General features: G+C 33.9%; 1 protein-coding gene across 2 annotated transcripts in view; it reads left to right on the forward strand.

The window, feature by feature from the left end:
• The window catches only part of LOC127709071 (uncharacterized), a 44,674-nt gene extending 31,623 nt beyond the window's left edge, over positions 1–13,051 (forward strand). The window contains exons 5-6 of one of the 2 annotated variants that reach the window (XM_052214422.1): positions 3,165–3,197; positions 11,733–13,051. In XM_052214422.1, coding sequence (XP_052070382.1) covers positions 3,165–3,168 — 4 coding nt within the window. In that variant the 3' untranslated portion in view covers positions 3,169–3,197; positions 11,733–13,051. The remainder of the gene's footprint in view (positions 1–3,164; positions 3,198–11,732) is intronic. The other variant, XM_052214416.1, reaches the window with a different exon arrangement.
• The last annotated feature ends 5,402 nt before the right edge of the window (positions 13,052–18,453 follow it).

Raw genomic sequence — 18,453 nt, forward strand, 5'->3', positions numbered from 1 at the left:
TTTCGGTCAATTTTTAGACTTATGTACTGCGGTAATTTCATTGTTGTTCAGGCAATTTGCTTGCAGTCAATTCAGTTCTGTTCAGTAGCTTTTCGAACAATCCAGTCTGAAGTTGATGAGAACAAGTAAATAACAACTTCTGAAAATTCCGTACATAGACTGAATAGATCTTAATTGAATGCAAACGAATTGTCTGAACAGTAATGATCGACCTCTGTGGATAAGTCAGAAAATTGACTGAAATACTGATAATTACTTAATAATCTATCAGTTTTTGAGGAGATATTTAGATCAAACTGACCGTTTAAGATCAAATTGGTTTTTATTGTATGTCTTCTGTTAATTTTGTTGTAGTTCAGACACACTCGAATTCGATGTTTCTTTGAATTTAAAGAAAATATATAGAGTTATGTTATCTTGTATTTTTTTTTATCAATTACAATCTTGACGTACTGGCAAATAAAGGCAACAGTAGTATACCGCTGTTCAATAGACATAAATCAATTAAGCGAAAACAAATCCGGGTCACAAACCAAAACTGAGGGAAACATATCAACTATAAGAGGAAAACAACGGAACAACAGAAACACTGAACTGCTACAAAAACAAACGCCAACATACATAGAAACTATTTGATAACAACTGCCATATTCCTGACTTGGTACAGGACATTAATAGAAAAAATGGTGGGTTGAACCTGGTTTTATGACTAGCCAAACCTCCCGCTTATATGGCAATGTTAAAAATACCGCTAAAATGACAACATTACGTGTCAGGAATACAGTACAAATTAACGCAAGAACACTCAGGACAGAGAAATACATAAATAAATAATATAATAGTACATAACATCATGTAAACCACAGAATAACAACGGACACCAGACATTAATTTACGACAGTACACCAGTAAACCACAAACGAATTATGAGCTGTGCGTCATACGAATGTATCAACGCCACAAAAAGTGACGTCACAGGTAAATTTCTAAAAATAGAATATGAAATTGGGATTAAGTTTGTAATGGTGTTATTTTATGTTTTTTCTAGCCATGACAAGCATATTAATATAAAATTGTGTTAGTAATGGTGTAATTATTTGTATTTTCTAACCATGTCGGTTTTTCTTCTAAATCAAAACTGTGTAAAAACAAATAAATCCTGTGCATATAGTTGCTTTAAACTAAAAATCATATAAATGAACAAGCTGATTGATTATCTTAACTTTAACATACATATAGAAAATAAAAATAGAATTCAAACCACAAACGATAAGACATAACACAATATCGAACCAGACTTACAAAAGAAATATCATAACTAAATACATGAATGTTGGAAACACGTCTAATAGCATTGCGAATTCACACTCGGCAAAACAGTCATATTCGGGAATAGGTCACGTTCGGTACTTAGCAGACCAGACGACGTAGATAGTAAACCACAATCTAAGACGTGGTAAAAATGTCGTTAGTTAGTTTAGACACAGACACATCGTATAGATCAACCAATGCGTGATGGTGTCCATAAAATTTACGGAGTGTCATTTTTGATCTTTCCTCCTCATAACTCTGTTGGAGCAGTTTCTGCGTAAGGAGCACACTCCTGTATATGAAGTCCGTATAGTGTGAACATGCACGAGCATAACGTATCAACTGAGATATGTAAACACCATACGATGGGGCAGATGGTCTGTTACTGCTGAGAAATGGGAAAGTGATAATTGGGAAGTTGAAATCGTCCCGTTTGTCATAGATTTTAATGTGAAGTCGTCCATCTGTGTCAATATTGAGGAAAAGATCAAGGTACGAAGCAGTCCTTCTAGTATCAGTAGTATCCTTAATTCCAAGTTCACTGGGATATATGAGATGTAAGTACTGACTGAAATATGGGTTATTCAGTGATAGGACTGTCTGTTGAAATATCAATCCTCCAAACTCAACAAACATATTGTCGATCAAAAAGTACAGCATTTTGATAATATCATCTTCAGTATATTTTCTGATCAGTGTGGTTCTTCACAAAATAAGAATTATTATAACCCAAAACAAGAAATTTATATCTACGATTCCCAATTTTATAGAAAAAGCTCTGTTTAATGAGATGGTGAAGTCGATCTTTCAATTGAGCATGGGGAATAGTAGTGTAAAGCGTAGAAAAATCAAAAGTGTTAATGTTGCTGCAAAATTGCAGAGATTGCAAAAGATTGTTGATTCTGTCCCATGAAACACGTGTTATACTTAAACGAGCAAGTAATTTGTTCCTCTCCGTTGCAGTTGCAAGTTTATCTAGTCATTTGTCTAGACAAGCCGTACTTCTAAATTAGAGTTTACATGTTTACCATGGTCGGGTCATCATTGGCTAATAATAATGACATGTTCGTTTGGACTCTTACCTTATATATTAATATATAATACTTTATAGTCGCTGAATAAGTACAGTTTACATCACCATGTTCTGAATATGTTTCCAAGATAACCTGATCGATGCAAAGGAATCCATCAATAAATATAATTATCTTACTTAAACAAAATGCATGAGAACATCACTATCTGTGTTGTCGTAAAATCATGTTATCAACCCAGTAGATTTTTATCTGTAAGACAAAGACCAAGATTTCAGGAATTGTTCGATGTAAGTTTAAGACTCATTTATTTGGAATTATGCCAACAGCATGTAGCAAATCAATCCGATATAGGAAATTTAGATGTTCAAAGACCTGACACAATTTCAAGGTGTTATATATCTGCCGGATTTTTAAATATGTGACAGAAATTATACCAAAGGGGCAATCAAAATCACTCAAATCAAAACAGACAAAAAACAACAAATAACGACAATTCAAACACTTATAACAATAAGCTTCACAGAAAATTTAAGAGTTTGGAGATTATACAGTTATTGCTCCACTAGTGGCATCCATTATTAATGCAAAGCACGTATTGTACCAATGGGAACATATGGCTTGTTCCTATTTGAGATTTATTCACTATTTTGTGTATTCAATTGCTGCTTTTTAGTAGGGCCATTCATTCTGTATCATTTCCAATGCATGTTTCAAAATTACTATGAGTGTAAATCGAGATATGACTTAAATCATGTTCCTTAAAATAAAATCAGTAACATATTTACACTTGATAATTTGTACGAATATGCCATATTTCAGGTAATGTCTGAATAGTAATCATTCAATGTAAAGGTAAATAAAGCATACCCATAATGTTTGCAAGTGCGTATGATTTTATTAATGGGTTTTCATGATTTAATCTACCACGTGTTAACTACTAATTAATGTTTTTTGGTGTACTAAAAAAGACAAGTAAGTGGGTATCTGTTTTCATCGATAATAGGAACTAGATTAGAAAAGAATGGTTATCATGGAAAACCATTAAATAAATAGATAAGATAAAAGAAACAATGGAAAAGCATCCGTAATCATGGTATCTATCGAAGAAACCAGTGCTTATCCATTGCATTGTCTTTACTTCATTAACCTTGAGTTTGCTGCAGACATAAAATTGCTACATCATAGTTATGAGCATGAACGTTTAAAAATAATATTACACAAGTGTTACAGACTGATACTATCAGCATACATTCGTGGTCTCACATTTTTTGATACCAGAATACACGTCTGATCTGTAAATTTACCGATTATGTCATTTTCCTGATTTGTATATTTTTGCTTTTGGATTTATGAGATTTGAAAACTGGTAAATTACGATTGACTATGATTTATCATGTCACACACTGTTAACGATTGAACAAGTAAAGGCAAATTATGATTGTCTATATTCAAATAAAAAAAAGAAGATGTGGTTTGATTGCCATTGAGACAACTCTCTACCATAGACAATATGATGTAAAAGTCAACAACTATAGGTCACCGTACAGCCTTCAACAATGAGCAAAACCTTTACCGCATAGTAATTTCTATACAAAGCCCCAACATGAAAAATGTTAAACAATTCAAACGAGTATGGCCTGATTTATATAGAAAACAATCAACCAACGAAAAACAAATATATACATTGGCACTAAGATCGATTTTGTCATCAACAAATTAAAACATAACTAAATTTGTTTTCTTTTCGAATGGTTTTTGGGATGTATAAATACACATCCACGTTTATTTGCTATTTAGAGATTGCTTTATCTATATATCACATGATAAATATTTATTATAAGGTTTGGTCCTAACTATCTTACTACCTGTCGATACTTTTATTTTGGCATTGCACAAGTCATGTCTTCTTTGAATATTCATGGCGCTATCACACTAAATCCCTGGGATGCGTTTTAATTGATTTTAATTTCTGATGCATGATTTTTTATTATTAATTGTTTTTGGCTTTTAACTAGCTTTCAGTAACTGCGAGTACTCTCAAATCTTACGTTCGTGTTAATTTGACCTGTTGACACAATTTGTAGTGCATTTCTGTAATTCAAAGTTTACTTATTTTGTGTTATATCTCGTCTCTCTTTTTTTTAATATGTACCACCTTTGATAAGTATTTAGTATGACGATAAATTTTCACTACTGTATTCGTACTGTGAACAACAAATTTATCAATTTTGTAAAAAGAGTTTCCGTACTCCTAACAACAAAATTATTATATTTAAATTTACCTGTGAACGTTATTTTATTTAACGCCATTTTGTCCTAAGCTAGAGTAGTCTTTTTGACACTGTTGCTAAATCGCTTTTTATTAATATTGTATTTATATTGTGTCTTAGATCAAACTTATTCGTTCAGTGTATGTTTACTTGTTTTTGTTTTTATGTCCTTTTGATCGAGTTAAGCAATTTCAATTAATATTTTATAGTGTGTCTTTTTATGTTGTAATGTTACACTACTATCTCAGGTTAGGGTGAAGGTTGGCGCCTGTTAAAACGTTTAAACCCGCTGCATTTGTATCCATCTGTCCTAAGTCAGTAGACTGTTGTTCAGTGGTTGTCGTTTGTTGGTGTGGTTATAAGTGTTTCTCGTTTCTCGTTTTTTATATAGATTAGACCGTTGGATTTCCTGTTTGAATTGTTTTACACTAGTCATTTTGGGGCCCTTTATGGCTTGCTGTTCGGTGTGAGCCAAGGCTCCGTGTTGAAGGCCGTACTTTGACCTATAATTGTTTACTTTTATACATTGTGACTTGGATGGAGAGTTGTCTCATTGGCACTCATACCCCATCTTCTTATTTATATATAGCAAAAAACGACAACCACTGATTTACAGGCTTCTGACTTGAGACAGGCACATACAGAATGTTGCAGGGTTAAACATATTTGCTAACGCCATTCCCCCTAACCTGGGACAGTAGTGTACATATAACAGTACAAAATAAAAACATACTATAAAAATCAGTTGAAAAGGGCTTTACTCATCAGATCGATACAAGCACAAAAAACTAACAAAAACAGAAAAGACACTTCAGATCTTAGAGTTTTCGCAGTTACGACAAGCTAGTTAAAAGTCAATAACAAATAATAAAAAAAATTATGTATCTAAGACTAAAATATCATTCGTATCTAAATTATCATGCTCGGTTAAAAGTAAAATAACAAAAATACCGAACTCCAAGGAAAATTCAAAACAGAAAGTCCCTTATCAAATGGCAAAATTAAAAGCTCAAGCACAGCAAACGAATGGAAAACAACTGTCATATTCCTGACTTGGTAAAGGCATTTTCTTATGTAGTAAACAACATCACCTTAAAATTGAGGATGTGCTATCCATTTGGTAATAAGTTTTTTACAGGTACATTCAAACTTCCAAACCAAATCTGTATCTTTTAAAGAATTTTGTGTAATTTGTGGAGACGAAATCCTTGACACAATTATTTGCCAATTATACATAGATTATGTTCATTGATATCCAAAACATAACTACAGACACGGGTATAGCGAACGTGTTGGGATGCATAAAAACCGTAAGATGGAAACAAAGGACCATCACCGTTCAAAAAAGGAAAATTAAAAAGAGGGAACGAAGGAATCAGCCCTTTTGTTGGAATTTTTGTGAAGAGTTTCCCGTGTAAAACTGAAAAATCTAAATCTAGGAAAGGCAATTATTACTGTTAATATTTGATCTTTTTAAAATAAGCTTCGTTGGATAAATTTCGACAGTATATTTAGAGAGGTCTTGATTATTTAATGAAAAAATATAATGAAGATAATGATTGTTGAATTAATCAATTAAATTGAATTAAGACGTGTCTTTATTGGTTTTGGCCATAAATAGTACAAATACAAATCTGTTATCAAAGGACCGTAATAAGGGTACATAGAATACCCACAATCAGTCGATAAACTTTATTACTGAAACGTGCATATATGTTGTCAAAGAGAAAATCAATTGCATCAAGAGTTGAAAGTGGTAAAAAAGAATTCACCACTTCGGACGCCATCATGGTTTGGGTTGACAGTTATGGAATATCTGTGTCACATGTGACTTAGGATATATTCAATTCATCGAAACCTCAATCCCGTCCTCATCTTCTCGATTTTACATTACCGAATGCGAATTATTACCAGATCTATACTTGCTTGAGCAACACGACGGGTGCCACATGTGAAGCAGGAACTGCTTACCCATCCGGAGCATCTGAGTTCACCCCTAGTTTTTGGTGTACTTCGTATTACTCAGTCTTTAGTTTTCTAAATGTTGTTTTGTAATTGTTATTAGTCATTTAGTCATTTTTTTTACCTATGACATTGTCTTTTTTATTGAACTATGATTTTTAAATGACCCATTGGTATCTTCTTTCTAATTCTTAATTGAATTCATTATAAATATAGATATCAAAATTTATAATTTTCAAAGACTACATTTTACTGCAAAAAATGTCACTATCGCTTTCATGCCATTTTGCAATTTTCAGGCGATACAGTACAAACATGACTACATGTAGTTGTGTAAAATTTAAATACATGCGATGTGAACCAGTTCACATTACAAACAGGGAAAAATGGTGTATTTATTGGTTGAAATAAGTTTTAAACTTGATTTGAATAGTTTCGAGTACTCTTATATCGTTACTTTCCAACTAATTTTAACATTTTGTATTTATGTTCTGATGCTACACCACTGTCCTAGATTTAAGGGAAAGAGATACCCCTCATTAACATGTTTGATCCCGCCTAATGTTGAGAAGACCGCGGGACCGGCAACGTCGCAAATTACCTTTGTATCCAAGGTCGACGTCACATCGGCGACGTCACCTTAGCTTTAGTTAAAGTAACAAGTAAACGTCAAACTGTATAGCTGTTGTTTGCTATTTAGAGTCAGATAAAAAGAAATCGTCCCCACATTTATGGTGCCGTGACTAATGGAGTTACCGAAGCTCAAATCGATTAGAACGGGCAATCGTAGTGCCGTTACCAGACTTTAACGAAAATTTGCTTCAAGTTCTGAATTCGACAGAGAGTAGCTGTTAGCCACATACGAAAACTTACAACAGAAGAAGAAGTTACTCGACACACTGAATGAACAAATTGTGAATACATCGGAAACAGAGGATATAAAGACTGAAATCGTAGACACAGATGAGTATACTACAAATTTTGTTACTAAACTGAGACATTTTAGGATATTTATAGATAAAACATCACATCCTATTTCCAATCAAACATCACATTCATCTTATGAAGTTTTAAATGTAGACAGTCCACCGTGTATCCCTACTAGTTCGCCAGAAATTGTACAGACAAATTATGTCGCCCCATCATTACCACAGTCAAGTGATGACGCTCGAATTTCAACAGAGACAAGCCACATTGCCACATCAATTCCTACGTCAAGCTATGCTGTCCCATCCGCTATATCTAGCAATCATCGTTTGCCAAAATTATCATTACCGACATTTAATGGCAATATATTAGAATGGCCAAGCTTTTGGGATTCTTACGAATCAGCAGTTCATTACAACCCAACATTGACAGATGTTCAAAAGTTTAATTATTTGAAGGCCCAATTAGAAAACGAAGCCGCTCAGACAATTGCCGGATTTTCTCTAACTAACGCTAATTATGCCGAAGCCGTAAATGTTCTAATAGAGAGATTTGGACAGACTCACAAAATTACGCAAGCGAGAATTTTTTTATGACAAAATGGAGAGTTTAGTTAGAGTACTCGAATCGCTTAACAGACACATGACTCGTACGGTAATTTATTAGTTCCTATTATAATTAACAAACTGCCCGGAGAAATTAGAAAACATCTCGCTCGGGAGCATGGTACGACAAATTGGGTATTACGAGATCTTCGAAGAAGTATACATACAGAGATACAAACTATGGAATCCGGACAAGTTACACAGACAGAAAGTGATATTTCGTATTCAACCTTTTTCGCCGGAGCTAAATCACAAAGAAAACACAATACAAGTACTAGAAATGCAAATCAGCATTTAACAGCTAAGCCGTGCATTTTCTGTAAAGATATCTATTCGCCTACCGAAAATACGCGATTTAGATAAACGCCTCGCTATCGTTAAACGTAACAATTTATGTTTCAACTGCCTCGGTACACATCACATAAAGGAATGCAAACCAAAAAGCTCATGTCGTAACTGTGGTAAAAGACACCACACTAGTTTATGTAGTGAAGTTGAACACACCGCGAACCCTGACAAAAGAAGTAACAACCGTTTTACTGACACAAATAATGCTGTTAACAGTTGTAAGAATGAAAATACGCCATCTACATCAACTGTAGTAAATCTTGTGAAGGATACTGAGATGCAAGAAGACTCAACGATTTTACACTCGTCAGCACAATTTCGCTCAAATGTACTGCTGAAAACCACTGTGGCCCCCGTTTGGTCAGATCGTCATTGCACAGATACGAACATTTTGTTTGATGTAGGCGCTCAAAGGTCTTTTGTAACGGAGATTCTTGCGCGTAAATTAAACCTGCAGAGAGAAGGAGCCGACAATATTCAATTTCCATCATTTGGAGAAACCAATACGAGTGCTAGGCGACTTGATAAAGCCACGGTTTATGTTGAAACAGAAACTGGACATAAAATTCCAATACAGGTTTTAATCGTTCCCATGATAGCTATGCCGTTACAGAACCACATTCGTTACATTGACAGGAACATTGACTATTTAAAAGGATTAAAGCTCGCACACCCAGTCACGCAACAGGATACCTTTGAAATTTCATTAATAATTGGAGCCGATTTTTATTGGGAAATAGTTGAAGATAAAGTGGTACGCGGAAACGGACCCACCGCAGTCAAATTGAAACTAGGGTACTTACTTTCTGGACTGTTACATTCAGAAAAATCACAGTTATTAACAGCGTCAAGTATTTTCAATGTACTTATTTCACGTAAAACTGAGGAACACGACGTAGAAGCGTTTTGGAAGCTTGAGTCTATAGGAATTGAATCTCCGGAAGTGAACGAAAAGGAGAACGATTATATACGAAGTTACCAAGAATCTTCAATTGAGTTTCGAGACAACAAATATCACGCAAAGTTACCATGGAAAAACGACCACGATGAGTTACCGTTAAACTATGCTGCAAAGAAAAGAACGGAAAGCGTAATAAAAAGACTGTGTCAAGAACCAAGAATGTTAAAGAAGTATAGCGATATCATAACAGATAAAGAAAACCGCGGATTTATTGAAAGAGTAAATGAAACTGAGCCGATTCCGACCAAAATTCACTACATTCCACATCATCCTGTAAAAAAGGACTCAAGCACGACGCCAATTAGAATAGTGTACGATTGTAGTTGTCGGATTTCACCAAACCATCCTAGTTTGAATGACTGTCTCATGAACACCCCGCCGATACTGAATGATTTAACGAAGATTTTAATTCGATTTCGACTCAACCGTTAAGCCGTAACAACGGAGATTGAATCTATTCTCAATGACCGACCCTTGACTTACATTTCTTCAGATTAAGTGGATTCGGAACAACTTACTCCAGCTCATCTTTTATACGGACGACGCATTAATACACTGCCATATCCTCGTAGAGAAGATTTTGATATTGAAAACTATGATTTCATGAACACTACGAATTTAGATAAACGTGCAAAGAGACAATCGTTAATAATCCAACAATTTTGGAATCGATGGAAATCAGAGTACCTGACTTCTTTCAGAGAATTTCATCAGAAAACCGGGAATAATAAAAGAAGGATTGAAATTGGAGACTTAGTACAAATTCACGATGAAAAACCCAGAATTGGATGGAAAACTGCAATTGTTGAGGATTTAGTTAAAGGAAATGATGGACACATTCGTTCAGCAATTGTGAGAACTAAGAACGGAATTACGAATAGACCCATTGTAAAGTTATATCCGCTCGAAATCAGTGTAGAGAGTGAAAACACGGACACAGAACAAGAAACAACACACCCGACAAAGACAGACGAGGTTACAGAACGACAGTTATCAACCCGAGAAGCAGCTAAACGTGCGAAAGAGAACATTAAAACTTTTTATGGACTTTCGAAGTAAAGTGATAGTTCATATTTGTTTAAAAATGTGTTACGCGATGGATATTGACTGTTATGCGATTGTGTTTATGAACTACGTTAGTTTAATTGTGAAAGAACTTGGAAAATGTTTTTAATTTGAGAGACTTTTATCTTAATTTAATGTAATTTATATATTGTATTTCAATTTTCTTTTCTACGTAAAGTACATTTTTGAGGGGCAGAGAATGTTGAGAAGACCGCGGTACCGGCAACGTCGCGAATTAGCTTTGAATCCAAGGTCGACGTCACATCGGCGACGTCACCTTAGCTTTAGTTATAGTAACAAGTAAACGTCAAACTGTATAGCTGTTGTTTGTTATTTAGAGTCAGATAATAAGACGTCGTCCCCACACCATATCCTCAATATGACCCTACTCTGGAGCTCCTTCGTCATCGACAACTTAAATAGATAAATGTAGAAGAAAGACATTCATAACATCAATTGTAGATATCGCTCGATCCGAATTTTTACATTGCTAAATTGCAAAATTTAATGACGAACATAAACTTAACAATTTTAAATGAATAGAGAACATCATGAAGAAGTTTTGTAAATGTCTATATGGAATCAATATCGAATCGATATCTTCGATATCGACACCTTAAACAGATAAAACAGGAGAAAGTAAATTGATTTTATGGACAACTGTATAAAATAAACAAAATTCACAAACATAAGGCGAAGAAAAGACAGGCGATATCGAATCGATATCGACACTGGTTTTAAATATATCCATTGTAAACTAACTGAGATTAAATCAGTGCGATGCAAATTATAAATGTCGATATCGATTCGATATCGTCAATGTCGACAACATTAACAGAATGTTTATGCGGAGAGAAGATTGTCGAAATGGAACTTAACAACTTAACTAAGAAGCGTACCATGTATAAAACTTGGTTAACAGCATTGAATCGATATTGACGGTTGATGTTATGTTTGCTGCGACACAAGTAGTAAGAGGTGCATATTGATATCGATACGATATCGTCGATGTCGTCGATATCAAAACTACAGCGTGTCTTAGACATATCTTGAATGATGTTATGGTTTAAAGGGGTAATGGTGTAAGATGTGAGGCGAAATAGCATACGTTGTTGAATTTGTGATATCATATATTCAACGATGTCTTTTTGGGGATGGAGCTATAATGGGAAGCGCGTTTACTTATATCAATAGCATTTATAGTAATAATCATTATTACTTTTTTTTTATTATGACTTTTTCTTTTCAGAATTCTACTTAGATCCCATAATGTTGTTTTACATCATTATAGAAAATGTCCACATGATCAGAATTGGAAATATTGCATGTATTTAACTCCAACTATCGATAAGAAGATGCTTAAATTGATGTCAAAGCTGCTCATGAATGTAATGGCCGTAAAAAAGCTAATTGGTAGCCTCTGATGTTTATTATAAAGAAGAGCTAACGAAATATGCATGTGTTAACTCTTTCAAGTAAAGAAAATATATGTGAAGTGAGCTGGGAATGCTGCAAATTATAAATGAAGGTTTCGTTCTACCATTTGTTATATTTATTGAGTTTTATTTATTATCTTAGATCGGAATTTTAAAATGATCATGAGCGAATTTTACAACAGAAATATTGATTGATTGGTACGTTTAAATCAACGGAAATATCAAAACCTTCCGGAATGAGGGATCATTTGATCCTATGTCAGTTACAGCAGGTTCTAGATAAGGACAGCCATACCTTTTGTAAAAGAGAAGCGAAAGATACCAAGGAACAATCAAACTAATAAGTCGAAAAACGAACTGACAATGTCATGGCAAAACACGAAAAAAGACAAACAACAGTTTAAAAAAACACAACATAGAAAACTATAGATTGAGCAACAGCAGCCCCACCAAAAGCCGGGGTGATCTCAGGTGTTCTAGAAGGGTAAGCAGATACTACTCCCCATTGTTGCTCGTGTAAGTACACACCTGGTGATAGTATAATTCTAATGATTGTAGGGAAATCTGGAAATCACTCACAGCAGTTCTTAAATTCATCACCCGAATGTTTAGTCCAGCCATGGTAATGAAATGCAATAATTTCACATGCCATAGTGAAAACTTTTGCTAGGTTAACGGAACAGCAATGGGGACAGAGATGCCGTTCTATACTAATATCATCATGGACAAATAAGAACAGTAAATATCAATACATCTCTTTATCAACCTCTCTGTTTGTTCCTGTTCATCGAAGAAGCTAACACAAAGTCGGATAAATCCGAACTAGAACTTATTGTTTCCATTAAACACATTAAACGCACATCCCTCAATATTATGAGCTTATGAAAAATATGTCTTTAAGATCACATTCTTTGACACTACCTTACGAGTGAAGTACTGACTTATTGGATCTCTCTCTACTTGAAGACCTCAGACATTAGTTTTTCATTAAAGGTGCTGGTGTATATACATATTAATTTTTTTTGAAATATAACCTGTGGTATAGTACTTTTGTGCCCTGATCTTGTACATATATTTCATTGTTTGTATTATATATTATTTTTCTATTTAATTATACATTTAACTCGTCAAATTTTATAAATTGGCATAATATGCAAGGTGACGGAATGATATCAGTCTGAATTTCAACAAACAAATCGTCGCCAACCTACTAGCAATTCCACTATCTTAATAGTTGATGGTCAATAAATATATATTGTCATAAAACCGACCCATTGGTTTTCATAAAGTAAACGGTTACATTTCTCAAGACATAATATCTAATAAAGCATCCTCAACATCTCATCTGATACTAGCAATTTCAAAATTAAAACAAGCTATACCAAAATTATTGTTACATGTTCTTAAGGTGTTAGACTTCGTTTACCCTAAACACTTTCCTCTCCTTTTAATTTCATTAAATTTACACCGTTGTGAGAGTAAGGGTCCATGCATCATCTTCCAGAGTATTGCTAAAACTTGAAGTTGCATTTTATGTTTATTGAATATGACCGGTTTGGGGGAAAAATTAGAAAAAAAAATTAGTAGGCTTATATTATTGTGTGTTTTTGCACATGCTCTCAATAGGAATAAGTTATCTGTTAGCATCAGCTTGTACTAGAATCGTTGTTCAGATCATATCTTCTAGAATATTGCCGTTTATATTTGAAAACAGAATACATATAGATAAGTACAGTCTATCGCGTAGCACTGAAACAATATAGTAGCATTATTCAATCCACTTTTCTCCAGTTTAATTTCCCCCAATATTAATTCCAACAAACAATCGACATACCCATATGAACAAACTGTAATTCTCTTTTTGCCGATTTGTTAGTCTTTCATACGAGGCAGACTTGATACAGCAGATTCTAAGGGAGAATAAATGAAGCAAGCATTATCGATTAACTTCACATTCCTCTATATAATTGACGTCCGTTCACTAAATATTTCAAAGTTTATTGACAAGGATGAACGCATCTATCCAATCGAACCTGTAATAAATGATGCCACATATACAGTCAAGTCTGTCTCACATATTGACTTACATCTAGCTGATGACAATGAGGGTTGGTTGAGAACAAAACACTACGACAAAAGAAATGATTTCAATTTACAAAATGTGAGCTTTCCATTTCTAAGTAGCGACATCCCGGCAGCGCCTGCATATAGAGTATATATATCTTAATTGATAAGATAATCAAAATCATTTCCGTTCATGATTTTCTTGATAGAGAGAAGTAAGTTACAAGGGAGATATTTACACAAAATTTGCAAGCAGTGAAGTTGAGACAATCCCTTTAAAAATTTTACGAACGCTGTCACAAGTTTGTTGACCGTTATAAACAAACTCATCAAAGATACAAGGGTTGAAATTTTGTACGCACGACGCGCGTTTCGTCTACAAAAATATCTGTTTCACAGATGACGACAGATATGTTTCAATTTAGGTAACCATAATCCCTTCGAATTCCTCTTTTCTTTAAGTGTGAATACCAAATTCGACTTATCACCGGGTTTGTACTTACATGAGCAACGCGAGGGTGTCACATGTAGAACAGGATATGCTTACCCTTCCAGAGCACCTAAGATCACCCCCGGTTTCGGATCGAGTTGGTGTTGTTTGTCTTCCTGTCGTTTTTCGTCTTTTACCGTGGCATTGTCAGTTTGTTTTCGACTTGCGATTTGAATATGCATTTGGTAATTCCCGCCTCTTTTTTTCAAAATTTTATCTTTATGACATAAAGAGTCATTCCTTAAACATTTTGATGAGCATTTCATGTTTGAATGATCAGTTTTTTTACCTTTTCAGCTTTCAACAAAAGATGAAGAACTAGATCTTCCTTCCCTGTATTGGATACATAAATTACATAAATGTCCTTACAAACAAGGTTATATTGCTTGGTATTCCGGTGCTCCAGGAAACCTCTTTCTAAATTAATAAGATCAATTTTAGCAGCAATCAAAGTTGGGCTTCAAAATTATTGTGAAACTACCTATGGTAGAGGCGGTGTGAATCAATGGGAATACCAAATAATTCCAAAGATCCGTTAGAGTACAAACAATCAGTATTAAAACATTTGACTTTTCTACACTTTAAACAAGTCTTCCTTATTCCAAACTAAGAGACAAATTAAAAGAATTGGTCCTGCTTTGTTTCTTAAAAAAAGAATGTCAAACGTAGATACAATTATCTTGTCTGAGGGAGGGATAAATCGTACTTTGTAAAACATCACTCTAATTCAAACAAATATTTATCTGAAACTGACATTATCAAGAAGCTCGATTTCTTGATTTACAACATATTTGTTACGATTGGAGGATGTGTTTTTCAACAAACAATCAGCTTTCCAATTGGAACCAACTATATTCCTCTTCATGCCTTGTTCCTTTATTCTTATGAGGCTGACTTCATACAAAAGCTTCTTAATAATTATGAAAAGAAGCTAACATTATCCTTTAACTTCACTTTCCGCTATATATAGATGATTTCCTCGTACTAAATAATTCAAAATTTGGTGACTATGCTGAACTCATTTATCCCATCGAATCTGAAATAACGGATACAACAGATACAATTAAGTCTGCATCATATCTTGACTGACATCTAGAAATGAACAAGCAGGTCGGTTGAGAACAAAACTTTACGACAAAAGAGATGATTTCAACTTCCCAATTGTGAACTTTCCTTTCCTTATAGCAACATTCCATTATCGCCTTGATATGGAATATATACCTCCCTTTTGATACGATATTCCAGCGTTTGCATTTCCTATCATGATTTCCATGATAGAGGATTGCTGCTCACAAGGAAGCGTTTAAACCAATAGTTCCAAGCGGAGAAGTTGAAATCATCTCTTCGTAATTTTTACGGACGCCATCACGAGTTGGTTGACCGTTATGGAATATCCGTTTCACAGATGACGACGGATATGTTCCAATTGTCGTAACCACAATGCCGTCCCTCTTTCCCCGAATATGACCCAGCAAATTATACTTATTACCGGATTTGTTCGAAAATTAGCAAACGACGGGTGCCACATTTGAAGCAGGATATGCTTACCCTTCCGGATCACATAAGATCACCCCCAGTTTTTGGTGGTGTTCGTGTTGCTCAGTCTCTATGTTGTGTTTGGTATCCTGTTGTATGTCTTTTTGTCTATTTTCTATTTTTGACAAGGCGTTGTCGATTTAATTTCGACTTATGAGTTTGAATGTCCTTTTCATAATTGTCGTCTCTCTTTTATGCATCTTGATTCTTTAACAAAAGTGTAATGTCTTGATTGAATGCCTCATAGATTCAAATGTTTCCAATGTTCTTAGATGCTGTTGTATCATTCTTATAATCAAATGTAAATTTCATAAATGCTGGATGACTAGTTCACTAACTGATAAATTAAACGCTAAAATGACTCCAAATAAATTTGTTGAGTTATCTCCTGTATTCCAGGTCTTCCTATTAAAATCAGATAAATCAATAAAAATCCCAAGTGAAAGATTAACTTAAACCATGCATTAAGACTAATAAATAAAGACAAAACACATATATAAAATAATTCACAATACTATAAAGGAAGATAAACTTTCAGGGCTTTTAAAACTGGAAAAAAATACTTAATTTAGATTGTGTCAGCCCAATACACTCAATGTTCAAATTTGTATTCATTCATTTAGAAGATAACAGGCTTAAAACATTTAGATGGAACTTGTTTCATCACATTCTTCCTAGTTAACAACTGTTTTTTTCGAAAGAAGATAAAAGAAGAAAGTAAATGTGACGGATGTAAACAAACGGAAGAATATTTATACATCCCGCAATTGTATTATTGTTATTGTTATTGTATTCTTGTCTTTCATTTTTGCTCATGTGCTTTGTCTATAGAGTGTCAATATGTCATTTTGTTTTGTTGATATAGTTGTTTGTTTTTATAGTGATTAAGATTATAACACAATGTTGACTGCTGTATCGCAAGTTTTGACATTTTTACCTATTATGTCTGTTTGTTTTGCTCACACACTGTTGTCAACATAATGGAATTCTATGCGACTGTCATACAAGTGAGAGTTTTAGCTAGCTATATAACCAGGTCTAATCCACCATTTTCTATATAAAGAAATACTTGTACTAAATTAGGAATATGACAATTGTTTTCCATTAGTTTGAGGTGTTTGAGCTTTTGATTTTGCCTTTTGATAAGGGTCTTTCCGTTTTGAATTTTCCTTGGAGTTTGATATTTTTGTTATTTTAATTTTTTTTTGTACACATTTTGTTCTAGATTGTCACAACTTTAAAGTCTTTCGTGTGAAAAAAAGTCAAAACACTATTAAATTAAGCTAAAATTGGTCATGATATCCTTGTATTAAAGCTTTTATAGTAGGTAATAAGATTTCGGACAGCAGTTACTATGGTGATAATCTGTTGAAAACAATCATTATATATATCCAATTCACAAGTGAACTACATGTAATATTTCAACTACAAACATAGATTTATATGATCTTTTTCAAAAAGATTGAACTATCTATATATTTCAATTCTAATTGGTGGCAAACATTGTCTTAAACTTCCAGTGAACATGTTTTCTAATGGTCAAGAAAACAAACCTGCTGGAAGTACTTTGCATTTAGATTTTGTCAATTTCTTCTACAATATGTGGGCTTTTCTTGGAATGTTAGAATAAGAAATGTTCAGGATCTTTTCACCTCCTTAGCATTTTTGAAGTAGGTATTAAGATTTGGGACAGCAGTTACTATGGGGATAATCTGTTGAAAACAATCATTATATATTCAATTCACAAGTGAACTACATCTAATATTTCAACTACAAACATAGATGTATATGATCTGTTTCAAAAAGATTGAACTATCTATATATTTCAATTTTAATTGGTGGCAAACATTGTCTTAAACTTCCAGTTAACATGTTTTCTAATGGTCAAGAAAACAAACCTGCTGGAAATACTTTTCATTCAGATTTTGTCAATTTCTTCTACCATATTCAGGCTTTTCTTGGAATGTAAGAAAAAGAAATGTTCAGGATCTTTTCACTGCCTTAGCATTTTTGAAGTAGTCATGTTTTAAAAGTTCATTTTGATGAAAATAAATAAGAAGATGCGGTTTTCACATATTTTCAGTAGTTTGCGTTTCGTCCCCGATGTTATCACCAGCCCAGTAGTTAGCATTTTAGTATTGACATAAAATTTCATTGATAAGTTCACTTTCTGTAAATTTACTGTAAATAAAACGTGAATAATTTGCAAGAAGCGCTTCAACTTCGTATTTGATTTGGCATGCCAACTGTTTTAATTTGAGCGCCACTAATGAGTTTGATGAAGACAGAACTGGCGTCAGGCGTACAAAATTATAAGCCTGGTATCTTTGATGAGTTTTTACAACCACTGGGTCGATGCCACTGCCGTTAGGCGTTTCTTCCCCACGGCTATCACCAGCCAAGTAGTCAGCACTTTTGTGATGACATAAAATATCATTATTTGT

Source organism: Mytilus californianus, unplaced genomic scaffold (genome assembly GCF_021869535.1).
Source record: "Mytilus californianus isolate M0D057914Y unplaced genomic scaffold, xbMytCali1.0.p SCAF_1, whole genome shotgun sequence".
NCBI lineage: Eukaryota > Metazoa > Mollusca > Bivalvia > Mytilida > Mytilidae > Mytilus > Mytilus californianus.